Source organism: Eubalaena glacialis, chromosome X (assembly GCF_028564815.1).
Source record: "Eubalaena glacialis isolate mEubGla1 chromosome X, mEubGla1.1.hap2.+ XY, whole genome shotgun sequence".
In the NCBI taxonomy this organism is placed as follows: domain Eukaryota; kingdom Metazoa; phylum Chordata; class Mammalia; order Artiodactyla; family Balaenidae; genus Eubalaena; species Eubalaena glacialis.
In genome coordinates, this window is record NC_083736.1 from 43,226,839 (window position 1) to 43,240,030 (window position 13,192).

General features: G+C 55.0%; 1 protein-coding gene across 2 annotated transcripts; it reads left to right on the plus strand.

The window, feature by feature from the left end:
• Window positions 1–2,188: 2,188 nt before the first annotated feature.
• Window positions 2,189–12,910, plus strand: CDK16 (cyclin dependent kinase 16). Of its 2 annotated transcripts, none has more exons than XM_061179458.1 (16): window positions 2,189–2,581; window positions 7,462–7,669; window positions 8,276–8,409; window positions 8,511–8,636; window positions 8,725–8,781; window positions 8,880–8,994; window positions 9,682–9,776; window positions 9,875–9,937; window positions 10,195–10,318; window positions 10,520–10,640; window positions 10,750–10,847; window positions 10,932–11,037; window positions 11,119–11,161; window positions 11,313–11,403; window positions 12,479–12,556; window positions 12,648–12,910. In XM_061179458.1, exons 1-16 carry the CDS (start codon window positions 2,570–2,572, stop codon window positions 12,683–12,685), a joined length of 1,509 nt encoding a protein of 502 aa, XP_061035441.1. In that variant the 5' UTR covers window positions 2,189–2,569; the 3' UTR covers window positions 12,686–12,910. The 2 variants fall into 2 exon arrangements, with proteins under 2 accessions (XP_061035441.1, XP_061035442.1); XM_061179459.1 differs by lacking the exon at window positions 2,189–2,581 and adding an exon at window positions 2,940–3,022.
• The last annotated feature ends 282 nt before the right edge of the window (window positions 12,911–13,192 follow it).

Consider the following 13,192-nt stretch of genomic DNA (forward strand, 5'->3'; position numbering starts at 1 on the left):
CACAAGCTCTAGAGCGCAGGCTCAGTAGTTGTGGCGCACGGGCTTAGTTGCTCCGCGGCATGTGGGATCTTCCTGGACCAGGGCTCGAACCCGTGTCCCCTGCGTTGGCAGGTGGATTCTTAACCACTGAGCCACCAGGGAAGTCCTTTTCTGGTTACTTGTTTTTTCTTGGCCTACTCTGTTTGGGTGACCTCATCCTTCTATACTTCCTTTCATTCTCCGCCAGGACATTAGGGACTGAAGTGCTTTATCTCTGGCATCCATTTAGTGGTGATGCTAGCTATCTAGGTCAAGTGGAGAGGTTTTCCCACCACAGGTACTTTTTCCATTATTGCTGCTCTAGAGTACCCCCAAACTCTGCACCTCTGTCCACTGTTTCCACCATTTCCACCTCAGCATCTGAGGCTTGCACACAAACTTGATTTCTCTGCCTCTACTATCCTGGGGCCTTCATGGGTACTCTAGACCTTGTTCACTGTATCCCCCCGCCCCCCACCATTACACCTCCTGACTCCAGACATTGCTGTCCCTTTTCTTCACCACCACAGCTCCTGGATCCCCTTGCTACCTAATTTGCATAAGGTTTGAGAACAGCTTCTTCATCAAGAACCCATGTTTTCTGGTTGCATCTTAGTTCCCCACACATGCCATTTTACTTCTCTATCATTTTTGTCTACCATTATAACACCAGGGCTCAGTGGGCAAGGGTTGGGTCACTGCACTGAGCCCCCTGCACCCAGCAGGCACAAAGGACAGAGTGGGACAAGGTTGCTTCCTCTTGTCTCTGCCTAGAACTATTTACCATCAGGCATTCAACAAACATTTGTTGACTGCTTACTGTGTGTCAGGCTCTATTGTAGGTGTTGGAGACAGCAACAGATAAAAAAGATCCCTGTCCTGGGGTGGGTTGTGTGTGTGTGTGTGCATGCGCGTGTGCGCATACTTACGTTTTGCTAGGGCAAGACCCAGAATAGACAATAAACACGGTAAGTAAATTGTATGTTAGAAGTTGATCAGTGCAGTTCAGAAGATCTGTAAAGCCAGGTCTGGGGAATGATGGGGGGGGTGCAGGTAGGCATTTTTAAATAGGGGAGTCAGGGAAGGCTTCATGAAGAAGGTGACATTGAAACAAGGACTTGGAAAAAGATGAGGCAAGTGGATATCTGGGGAAAGAGCATTCCAGGCAAAGGGAACAGCAAGTGCAAAGTCCGTGAGGCTGGACTGTGCCTGCTTTATTCAGGAACAGCTAGGATACTAGTACGACTGGAGCCGAGTGAGAAGGCTAAGAGATGAGCTCTGGGAAGTGATGGACGCGATCATCTATCCCGAGGTGGACTCTTGTCTTTGTCAAATATTTCCACTCCCGACATGCTCTGGTAAATCCTCGTTAATATGAACTGGTGTGACCAAGGGTACCATAAGGGGAAGCCCAGAAGAGGTGGGGAAGCTGGCTTTGGACTGGGGTGCCGTGTAAAGATGTTCCAGATGGCTTGCCGGACGGAGTCTGATGCCATTTAAACTGGGCTTGGTGATAGTGTAGGAGTTTTGCAGGCAGAGAGGGGTGAGGGATTAGGTCGGTTTGTCAGTGCTTGCCACACAACAGGCGCCCAATAAATAAAATGAAAACCGGAGAGCCCAGGAGGTGGGGCAGGGGGAACCATGGGCGGGGCTCCGGCGGGCCAGACGAGGTAGTTGAGAGGTGGCAGTAAAACCCAATTTAGGGTGCAAATCCTCGCGTGAGGCGGAAAAGAGCCCCCCTTCCAACCCGAAGTCCCAAGCATGCGTAGTAATGCACTCGCCCCTGTAAAGGTCCGTCTTTCCCTTCAGCCTAGGCTCCACCCCGTGAGCTTCGCTGATGGAGATGGGAGGGGTTAAAGGCGGGACGAAATTCGATTGAACGGTCTTTTGACCAATCACCTTGCGAGGCATTCGACCCATGGTAAGAGAACAAAAAGGAGGCCCCGCCCCCTCGACGGTGAAACCAATGAAAACCTGGCAGAGGCGTGGCCGGGACCGCGAAATCACGCCTCTCCAGCCAGGCCACGCCCTTTATTCTTGCTCTGCCTCACCCCAGGGAGCAAATCCGATTGGATGAGCGACAAACTCAAAGGGCGGGGCCGCACGCATTCACAGTGGGAAAGAGCTCGCGGTCGGGGAGGAGCAGTTGGGCGGGGCTAGACTCTGTCCTATCTAAGGTGGTAGAGGCCAGTGATTCTCCAGGCCGCTTCTCCTAGAAAAGTCATCTTCTCGCGAACCTTTAAAGTCCCTGCCTCCGGAGGCACCTCAAGGGACTAGGACTGACTGCCTCATCTTTTTCCTCCTTCCAAAAGTCCCGTTTGCTATCATGGGGATGTACCAAGTGAGACGGAGTAGGGGGACCGAGTGGTGACCGGCACGCTGGTCACTGGCTGCTGCCCACTTCAGCGTTAGCAAACTTCTAGCAAGATCGGAACTGAGTACTAAACAACCTCTACACTTCCCCCGGGCGCCATTCCAGGGCCGGCGCCACATTCCCCAGTGGGCGCGCAATGGCCGCGCCCCCTCCCGCTGCGGACGGGTCTTTTGGTACATGCAGTCCGAGGTGAGTCCCCTCCTTACCGCTTCACCCTTTCCAGCGCGTGCGTGCGCATGCGCGGAGCGCGGCGCGCGCAGCGGCTGGGCCGTTGGCTGTTCGGCCCTGGGATCCGCCGCGTCTCCGCGAGCAGTCGGCTCTGAACCGCGAGCCGCCGTGAGCTCTCGGATTCTAGCCGGCGCCAGCGAGCCCAGGGGCATCGCCCGCAGCGGCCAAGCTCATGGCCGGCTAAGCGGGACGCCGCCTCCGCCTCAGCCACCGCCGCCGCCGCCGCCTCCTCCTCCTCAGCCGGCGGCGGCCCGGGCCCAGCAGCCATGGCCGAAGACTACTGGGACGGGCGCCTGCGGCGAACAGGAGGAGAAGGAGGTCGCGCGGCCTCAGCCCGGGCCGCCGCCCCAGGCGCCGCCGCGCCGGCCCCGCGGCGTTGAGGTTGCTCGCGCGCCCCCGCCGGTGAGCGCGTCCACGAGGCGTGGGGTGGGGGCTGCCCTTCCTCCTACAGAACCAACCCAGACCCCGGGCGTTGCCGGGCTGCACTGCTGGCATGTGTCCCCTCCCCCAGCGAGTTTCCCAGAATGCGCCGGGCCGGGGGTCATTTGGGGCCTCCCTGACCTTGGCCCCGCCCTGGGCCTGGTCTGGGAGCTGGGGATGGGAAGTACTGTGGGTGCTAATGGGGAGCAGGGTAATCGAAGGACCAGAGGGTGTGTAAATGGGTGGCAGAGTGGTGAAAGACTCGAGGTCTGCTAACGGGGGCCTGAGCTGTGGAGGGGTCGGAGCATGTGGTAATAAGTCTTACCGCTGTGTAAGGTTTTGAGGCCCAGTGTGTGCTAACGGAGGGGCGGTGCAGGGCGATGGAGGGACCTGAGGATGTATAACAAGGGAGAGGACGTCGGAGGAGTGCTGAGATATGCAAATGGGGTTATAGCTGTAGAAAGGCCCCGTGTGTGTTACTGGGGGATAAGGTGGTAGAGGTACCAGAAGGTGTGCCAGTAGGATCGGGGTTCTGAGGCCCTGTGTGTGGTAAGGGGGGGGGTCAGGATGGTGTTAATATTGTGTATTTGTCCATGACGGACTGCGGGGTGTGAGGGTCCAGAGTGTGCTCATGGAGGACAGGGTAGTGGAAGAACTCCAGTGTTGAGAGGGTACTAATGGGGGTCATAGCTCTCGAGGGTATGTGCATATGGTAATAAAGGTCTGGGTAGTATGAGGCCCAGTATGTGCTAATGGGGGCAGAGTAGTGGCAGACCTGAGCCTGTGCTAATGGGTATCAGAGTTGTGGATATATGTGTGTGTGGGTTGGGGGGTTGGTGGTGAGGGAAGTATCTAAGCACTGTAAGAGGTTCAGTGTATTAAGCATCAAGATGGTGTGAGATCAGTGTGTGTGGGTCCATGAGGTCAAGGGATGTGAGACTCTAGGACACCCTAAGAAGGAGCAGGGTAATATATGAAGTTCTAGTGACTACTAATGTGGATTTAGAGTCATGGAGGCGCTTAAATGTGTGCCAATGGGGGGAGAATCAGAGCAGTATGAGGTCTGGAATATACTAATGAGCGTCTGAACATTGTGAAGACAGTGTGTTCTTGGGGGACTGAGGTGCGTTGAGGTTCCAGGAGTGCTAATGGAGGGTAGAGCTGTGGAGGGGATCTTGTGTACAATAAGGAAGATCAGGGCTGTGAAGGGATCCAGTTGTCAACCGACAGGGGTTATAGCTGTGGAGGAGTTGAAGCAAAGAGAAATAAAGGACAGGAACATGTGACGGTCTAGGTGTGCTAAAGTGGATTAGCGCCATGGAGAGCTGAAGTGTGTTAATGGGGTTCTGGGCTGAATGAAGATCTGTGTGCGCTAATGAGGGTCAGGCCATTATAGAACAGCATGTTTGTGTGTCCCTGGGGACTAGGGCTGAGTACAGGTTCAGGGTGTGGTAATGGGGAGGCACTGTGAGGCCCGGTGTGTGCTAATAGGGGTCAGGGTGAATTGAAGGTCCAGCCTGTGCTGATGGGATATGGCGGGACAGGGTAGTGGGAGGACCAGAATATGTGTTAGTGATGATCATAGCTGTGGAGGGATCTGAGTGTGGGCAAAACCAGGTCAGGGATCTGCAAGATTCACTTTGTGTTCATGGGATTCAGGGTAGTGTGAAGGTCCAGTGAGTGCTAATGTGGGTTACCCTCTACTGCTGTAGAGGGTCCCAAGTGCATGTTAATAGGGGTCAGAATCATGTTGGGGGAACAGTGAGTGCTGTGGAGAAGATAACAGGCAGCATGTGGTGCTAAGAGTTAACTTAGAGGGGCCAGTGGTGTGCTAACAGAGCTTAGTGCTCTGTTGAGGCTTTGTGTGCTGATGGGGGTTAGAGATAAATAGGGAAATTGCGGTGCCGCTGGCAGTTACAATGCAGAGAAGCCTTCTTGAGGGTCCAGTGTGTACTGAAGGAAGCAGGACACTGAGAGTCCAGTGTGTGCTTATGAGATGTGCCTGAACAGAATGAGGATGGTATGTTCCTATGGGAGTTAGTAGAGTGTGATGACTGTGTCCTCAGTGGTTGGTGTGATGTGAGGTGGTGAGTATCCTTGGGTGTGGAAGTATTCTGAGGATGGAAGCATCCCCTCAGGGGGTCAAGACGGACATGTGCCCTTTTCTGAGTGGGGTTGTGTATCCAGTTTCTTGCTCCTTCAGTATTCTAAAACCTAAAAATCTCAGAAAACTGAAATGATATTTAAAAGTTTTACTGCAGATTAATGTTCAAGTGTCTCTGTTCATAGGGCCCTGTCCAGGGTCCCCCTGCTGGGGGCGTTGCATGATACACAGATTTTGTACCCTATCTTCCTAAAATCCCCCCAAAACTGAACTCTGGAATATGTCCAGCCCTTGGGGTTACCACTTAGAGGTCATGGACCCATGGCTCCTTCGGGTTCCTTCCTCATCCTCCGTTCAGCCCTACTTACAGTCCCCGCAGCTCCCCCATTCCCTGCCACAGCAGGCAAAGCGGCTGGGTATTCATGCCATATGGACGTATGGAAAACAGTCTTTGGGGGCTGGCCATGCTTCACCTTCCTCAGCCTCAGGTCCAGTGTTCAGCCTCCTGGGTCAGGATTTTTTTTGTTATTGTTATCTTGGGTTCTTTGGATGGACTTCATCCTCTTTACTGGGTCTTTCTGCTAGGCTGGCCCCTCTACCCCTTATGGGGGTGATGAGCTCAGGCAGGCAGAAGTGGGGTATGGGGACCGCTAGGGTAAGCACCTGATTTCAAGGTAACAGATGACCCACTTCTCTCTTTCGAATCCAGCCCCAGCCTCATCCTCAACCTCCTATCTAGCTCCACTTCCCTTGGGCCCAGGGCCATCTTAGGCCCTGCTGTGAGTCCAGATGGTTCTGGGCCAGGTCTTTCCCCCTCCTTGCTGGCCCAGAGCCCAGGAGGAAGCAGAAGAAGGCCGGCCTAAGCCTTTTGGTGGCCCTGTTCCCTCTAGCAGCCCCATCTTCTTGCTGATACCGGTGTCCCTGGGCCACCTTGTCTGGGGTTGTTCATGAGTAGCAGGGACTCACCCTGCTCACCCTGACAGATGTTGGTCCTAGGCCCTTAGCCCCCTGCTTCATTAATTTCTGCCATAAGCACTTTTTGAGCATCTACTCTGTGTCAGTCACTGTTCCAGGTCCTCAGGATACAGCCGTGACCTAAACAGACATAAATCTACTCTGGCGGAGCTGATCTTCTAGTTATGGTGGTGAGGAGACAGACAGTAAAGAATAAAGAAACCAATAACTAGATGGTGTCATTTCTGAGGAGGTGATAAGTGCTGGGGGGGTAATTGGCAAGGTGAGGGGGCTCAGAATGGTTGCGATTTTAAATAGGGTTATTCATGGTTATCTGTGAAAAAGGTGATATTTGAGCAATGGCCTGAAGGGGATGAGGGAGTGAGCTATTTTGAAATCTAGGGCAAGGGTCTTCTAAGTACCAGGAACAGCCACTGCAAAGGCCCTGAGGTGGGACTTTTGGGCGCGGTTGCAGAACAGCAACTAGCAAGAGGGGACGGTGAGGCCAGAGAGGTAATGGTGTGAATGGGGGCCTTGTGGGCCACATTAAGGACTGAGACATTTATTTGGGGTGATAAGGGACATGTGGTACGTTCTCAAGTAGAGGAAAAATGTGACTTGGCTTGTAAAAATCTGGTAAAATCTGGGTTCAACCTGATGGAACCTTTCCAGCAGCTCTCAGGACAGCTGGTAGACTTAGATCCCCCCACAGCCCCACCCAGTGGTTGGGTCTGGGCAGGACTCCCCCTCCCTCTCCCTGCACCCCTCACCTGGGTAGCCCAGTGGGGTAGTCCTCTGGCCACCTTGACCATGGCTGCTGGGGGAGGCGGGAGGGTCCTTGTGGTCGCGGGGAGCGTTCCGCCTTGGCAGTTGGGGGTGATGTGGGCTGGTGCCAGTGGAACATGCCATTCTGTGGGCGTGCCCGGGGCCGTGTCAGTGGTTCCGGCGTCCTGGGCGAGCCCCCCGCCACACCAATGGCTGGGTCCATCAGTGCTGCTGCACCCGAGAATGCCTGCTGTGGAGCCCTCTGCTCCCACAGTGAGGGTACCCCCATAGAAGCCAGCACGCCACCAGTTGGGCCCTTTCCCTCAGCCAGCCACCCAAGCCTCAGTACCCCGGTGGGCTCCTTAGGAGCAGGGTGCCCTGGGGCTGGTCATCGTAGGTGGCAGGCACTGACAAGGGTCTCCATCCATGCCAGGTTTCCAGGAATCCTGAGTGGTCCCAGGACTCCACAGTGGTTGGGTGGGCACTGACACAGGTTCATGTTAGTGCACCTCACTGGGTTGTCATGGGTTTTAGGGGGCCCATGGGTGTCAGGCAGATGCTAATGTGGGACCCATTCGCATCCATACCCCCTGCGCAGGTCGCCATGGATCGGATGAAGAAGATCAAACGGCAGCTGTCAATGACACTCCGAGGGGGCCGAGGCGTAGATAAGACCAATGGTGCCCCTGAACAGATAGGCCTGGATGAGAGTGGCGGTGGCGGCGGCAGTGACCTTGGAGAGGGCCCCACACATGCTGCCCTGGGGGAACCTCGCTCTGGACGGGGCCCACTCAGCTCTGCACCAGGTGGGTCCACTGACCATTCCCACTCCCAGACTGGTCCCAGGGGTGCTGCCTTCCAACCGAGTTCCTCTTAAACTTGCGTTATTTTCATTTTCCTTTCTCCATTTTCTCCCTCATCTCTGCCATCCTCTCTCAACACCCTCTCTCTATTGTCCATCTGTGTCCCTTTCCTTGGCTTTGTGCCCAGGCCTCAGCGGGGAGGAAGGGTGCCCCGCCTGCCACAGCTGCCCCAAGCCTCCCTCTGCCCTTCTCCTGCGCTCTGTGACAGCCCCCTCAGGCCTCCTGGCACCTGCCTGCCCTAGGCCTGCCTTCCCAGGGCATTTGGCTACTTCTGCTGCTGCCTGCCCACTGGCTCTGGGCCAGCCGCAGTTTCAGCTCGCCGCTGACGCGGGGTGCTCCACTAGGTGACTATTGCCCTCCCAGTTCAACCTGTCTTGACCTGTGTGAACCTCCCTGGGCCTTCCCACCCTCTCCCTGAGGGACTCCAGGCTGCTCTGGGGGCCATGTGCATACGTGTGTGATGAGGGAATGTGTTACGGGAGGCTGGGGGGATTTGTCCTGGGGCTTCTGAGCCCACCCGGCCTGCCCTCCCCCTGTCCCCACTACCAGAGATTGTACACGAGGACTTGAAGATGGGGTCTGACGGGGAAAGTGACCAGGCTTCAGCCACGTCCTCGGATGAGGTGCAGTCACCAGTGAGGGTGCGCATGCGCAACCATCCCCCACGCAAGATCTCCACTGAGGTGCTGAACCCCCTGTCCGGGCAGTGGCGGGGCTGGAAAAGAGGGTCGGACCTGGGGCGTTGGAGCTCATGGTCCTGTTTCTCCCCCATCTTGCCTGCTAGGACATCAACAAGCGCCTATCACTACCAGCCGACATCCGGCTGCCCGAGGGCTACCTTGAGAAGCTGACCCTCAATAGCCCCATCTTCGACAAGCCCCTCAGTCGCCGCCTCCGCCGTGTCAGCCTGGTGAGCATCTTCTCTTCCTGTCTCCTCCTCTTCCTCCTCCCAGTCCCTTCCCCTGAGCTTACTTCAGCCTGCCTCCTTTGCCCCACAGTCTGAGATTGGCTTTGGGAAACTGGAGACCTACATCAAGCTGGACAAGCTGGGAGAGGTGAGAGATAGCCAGGAGGCCCATGGTAGGGCTGGGGGTCAGTGGGAACTCCCTGCAGCTTCATAGCTCGTCTCCTGTCACTCTTCCTCACATTCCAGGGTACCTATGCCACCGTCTACAAAGGCAAAAGCAAGCTCACAGACAACCTCGTGGCACTCAAGGAGATCAGACTGGAACACGAAGAGGGGGCACCCTGCACCGCCATCCGGGAAGGTACAGGCCCCATCCCATCTGCCCCAGGCTTCCCGGGCTCTCCCCATGGTGTGCGCGTGCATGCACACACACGCACACACACACCCATAGTGAGGACAGGGACTAGGGGTTCTGGGACTTCCCTCCTGACGTTCTGGGCTTCATGAGAAAGTGCCCATCACCCACATATCCAGATAATAAATCAGGGTAACCAGGAATCTTCCTGTGTGGAGAAGAGGCAGGTGAATTGTAAAGCAGGGTGCTTGCTTTGGTTCTGAGAATATCCCTGAAAGTGCTCACCAGTTTACTTGACACAATAGTTTCTAGTCAGAATTTCTCATGGAATGAATCTGAATTGCATAGTAATTGAGTGTGCAAATTCATTTTCACACGAAGCTGCAGGTCTGTGTACTGAGGATTGGAGCAAGGGCGCTTTCCAGAAACCAAAAACTGGTTGTGAAAATCTAGTGTCACATAAGCCTGGGGCTGCAATCCCAGGTTCTTGCTCTGTACTCTTCTCTGAGCCTTAGTTTCCACATCTGGAACTTGGGGACACACCTTCTTCCTGGTATCAGGTGGGTTAGAGCCGGTGGCTGTGAGCCACCACCCCAAGCCACCTGGGCTCGACCCGGTCTAGTCCTCTTCCTTGCCTCTGTTCTGAGGGTGGGCCCTGACTCTTCCCCTGTCCCACCCCCCTGCTTCCTGCAGTGTCCCTGCTCAAGGACCTCAAACACGCCAACATCGTCACGCTACACGACATCATTCACACAGAGAAGTCCCTCACCCTTGTCTTTGAGTACCTGGTAAGGTTGGGTGGCAGCGGGTCCCGGGGGGAGGTGGGGAGATGGCCAGGAGCCACAGGATGTGACCCTCTTTCCTCTACCTGCTCTTCTTTCCTCAGGACAAGGACCTGAAGCAGTACCTGGATGACTGTGGGAACGTCATCAACATGCACAACGTGAAAGTGGGTGTGGGGCAGGAAGCAGGGGCACAAGGGGGCCCCCCACTCACTCACCCACTCCACCCCACAAATCTCCCAGAAACAGACTTTTCCCGTTTGGCTTTTTTGCTGGGAGCCCTTGGAGGGCATTGGGACCCTATCCTCTTTTGTGAGACAAGGCTCTGGGCTCAGTGCCTGTCTTTGGGAGGGGGAGCAGTGCCTGCTGGGGGTCAGGCTGCTGGATACTCTTTGACCTCTGCCTGCCGTTCCTGGGTCCCCAGCTGTTCCTGTTCCAGCTGCTCCGTGGCCTGGCCTACTGCCACCGGCAGAAGGTGCTACACCGAGACCTCAAGCCCCAGAACCTGCTCATCAATGAGAGAGGAGAGCTCAAGCTGGCCGACTTTGGTACCCCTGGCCTTTGCCTTCTTCCCAGTGATCCCCCAGCCTTACTCTCCCAGCCTCCCCCTTCCCCACAACCACCTAGTCTCAGTCCCTCCCCTTCAGCCCCTCCAGGCTTTGCTTAGGATGCCCTCAGTCCTAACTGCATTCTCCCCAGACTGCCCACAACCTCCTCAATCCAAGCTGCCCCTTCTCTCCACCTACCAGGCCTGGCCCGGGCCAAGTCAATTCCAACGAAGACCTACTCCAATGAGGTGGTAACACTGTGGTACCGGCCCCCCGACATCCTGCTCGGGTCCACAGACTACTCCACTCAGATTGACATGTGGTGAGGACAGGTCGAAGTGTGGCAGGGGCCATGTGGTGAAGGGGGGTGGCTTGGTCACAACAGCCAACCGGCCAACTACCTCCGTATTCACTGTGCCCTCCCTGCCCAGGGGTGTGGGCTGCATCTTCTATGAGATGGCCACAGGCCGGCCCCTCTTCCCGGGCTCCACGGTGGAGGAACAGCTGCACTTCATCTTCCGCATCTTGGGTGAGGAGGCATGAGCCCTAGGAGCTGTGGGGACATGCAGGGAGGCCCTGTGAGATGTTTAGGATAACTCCACTTCCTCGCCAGGAACCCCAACTGAGGAGACATGGCCGGGCATCCTGTCCAATGAAGAGTTCAAGACATACAACTACCCCAAGTACCGAGCCGAGGCCCTTTTGAGCCATGCGCCCCGGTGAGGCTGGTGGGTGGGTGGGTGTTAGGGACCAGAGTACCCAAACTGAGTTTAAAACAGGTCCCCTTGTCCTTGTGGTAGACTTGACAGCGACGGGGCTGACCTCCTCACCAAGCTGCTGCAGGTGAGACCATCTTCCTGGGCCAGCCTTGGGTCCTAGCGGATTCCAGGTGTGGGGAAACAGGGAGCTACAGGGGCAGGGTCTGGGGCGGGGAGGAAGAGAAGCCTACTTGTTGAAAGTGTCAATACTCCCCCATCCCAACACACACACTCAGTTTGAAGGTCGCAATCGGATCTCCGCAGAAGATGCCATGAAACATCCATTCTTCCTCAGTCTGGGGGAACGGATCCACAAACTTCCTGACAGTGAGTGGAGCTGGGGAATGGACCGGCTGGTGGGGGGCTTCGGGGAACAGGACTGCTGCAGATAGCTGGGCAGGTTGTGTTGGGCTCTGGCTCTGCCACCTCAGGTGGGGTGGGGTGGGGTGGGGGGTATGCCCTTGTTCACGTGTGTGATGTGTTGTTTATTACAGAAGAGTTTTTTAGTTTTCAGTTCCTTTTACCTTTCATGGAAATTTTCAAATGTACATAAAAACCAATGGAACATCACTTTACCTTTTAAAAAAAAGTAAATGTTGTGAAATAGATACTGAGAAATGACAGATCATAAGCATATAGCACAATGAATTTTTACAAACTAAACACCCGTGTAACCGGCATACAGGTCGAGAAATAGGATGTGAGAAGCTCCCCTAAAGTGCCCTCTTTTCTCCTTCAGTTATTCCTGGCATCCCCTCTTAGAGTTGCCACTAGTTTGACTTCTAAAGCATAGATACACTTTCCCTGTCCTTGTACCCTACAGAAATGGAGTCACATGGCGTGTTCCGTTATGTCTGACTTTTTAAAACTTTTTAATATGGACATTTTAAAGTTAGATATATTTATATATTAGACCAAATAATATGGTGAGTCCCCAGGTACTCCAACAAGTGATCAACTCATGGCCAGTCTGGTTTTATCTATAATCACTCTGATTATTTTGAATCAAGTCCCAGATACATCATTCATCTATAAACAATTTCAGCATGTATCTCTGAAATATTTTCTTAAGCGTAACAATAATACCATTATCACGCTAAAATTTGATTGGATTAATCTCAATCAAATCCCAAACACCATCCATTGTCTAGACTTTACAGGTGGTAATCGCAATATCACTGTCGCACTTGACAAAGTTAATGATTTCTTGGTGTCATGTAATAGTCTATATTCCATTTTCCCTGGTTGTAGCTGGTTTGTGTGTGGGATTATTTGACGGATGAAAGTCAAGGCTCTCAAAGAAAAGGCAACTTTTTCTAATTTCCCTGATGGGGCCACATGGGAGGTGGTCCTAGGTGGCCTCATGGGTCATGCCCCACTCCTGTCTCTCCTCCACCCACAGCTACTTCCATATTTGCACTAAAGGAGATCCAGCTACAAAAGGAGGCCAGCATTCGGTCTTCGTCAATGCCTGACTCAGGTAAGGGTACGTGTGGCCCTCACCCTCTTCCCTGCCCCGTCCACCTACCTGCTTGCTCACCAACAGCCATCTGCTCTGCTTTCCTCTGCAGGCAGGCCAGCTTTCCGAGTGGTGGACACCGAGTTCTAAGCCACAGACCGAGGCCCCAGCAGGCAGCAGCTGGAGGGATGCCATACCCCTCACAGGGCAGCCCCCAACTGCATCATCCTCCCTGCTTGCTGCCTGCCTACCTGCCTGACTCATGCTCGCCTGCCCACATGTCCCTTGCTGCCTGTCTGAACACCCGACCATTGGCCTGTCGGCCCACCCATTGGCCTGTCTGCTGGGTGCTAACAAAGTTCTCATCGCTCCTTCGCCTGGTCTGTCTGTCTGTCTGTCTGTCTGTGTGTCTCTCTCTCTTTCTGTCTCGGTAGTTGCCGGCGGACAGCATGGCCGTGCCAGCCTCCCACACTGAGGCCAGGCCTATACCCCTCCCCATCATACCCCCCCCACCCCCCCGCCGCAGGACCACTACCCCACGGCAAGCCAGGGGTCTGGAGCTAGCCCAGGCTGGGGATCTCGACTCAGACAAGACACGGTGATGCCTTGGGTCTGAGGCTCCCCTGTCTGCTTTCCTGCCTGCCCCACCTGCCTCAT

What these genes read in the sequence shown, in the direction of transcription:
- CDK16 (XM_061179458.1), top strand. An exon ending in CCCACTCAGCTCTGCACCAG is followed by an intron (nt 7,670 to 8,275) that starts GTGGGTCCACTG and finishes CCCCACTACCAG; the next exon opens with AGATTGTACACGAGGACTTG. An exon ending in AGCTGGACAAGCTGGGAGAG is followed by an intron (nt 8,782 to 8,879) that starts GTGAGAGATAGC and finishes CTCACATTCCAG; the next exon opens with GGTACCTATGCCACCGTCTA.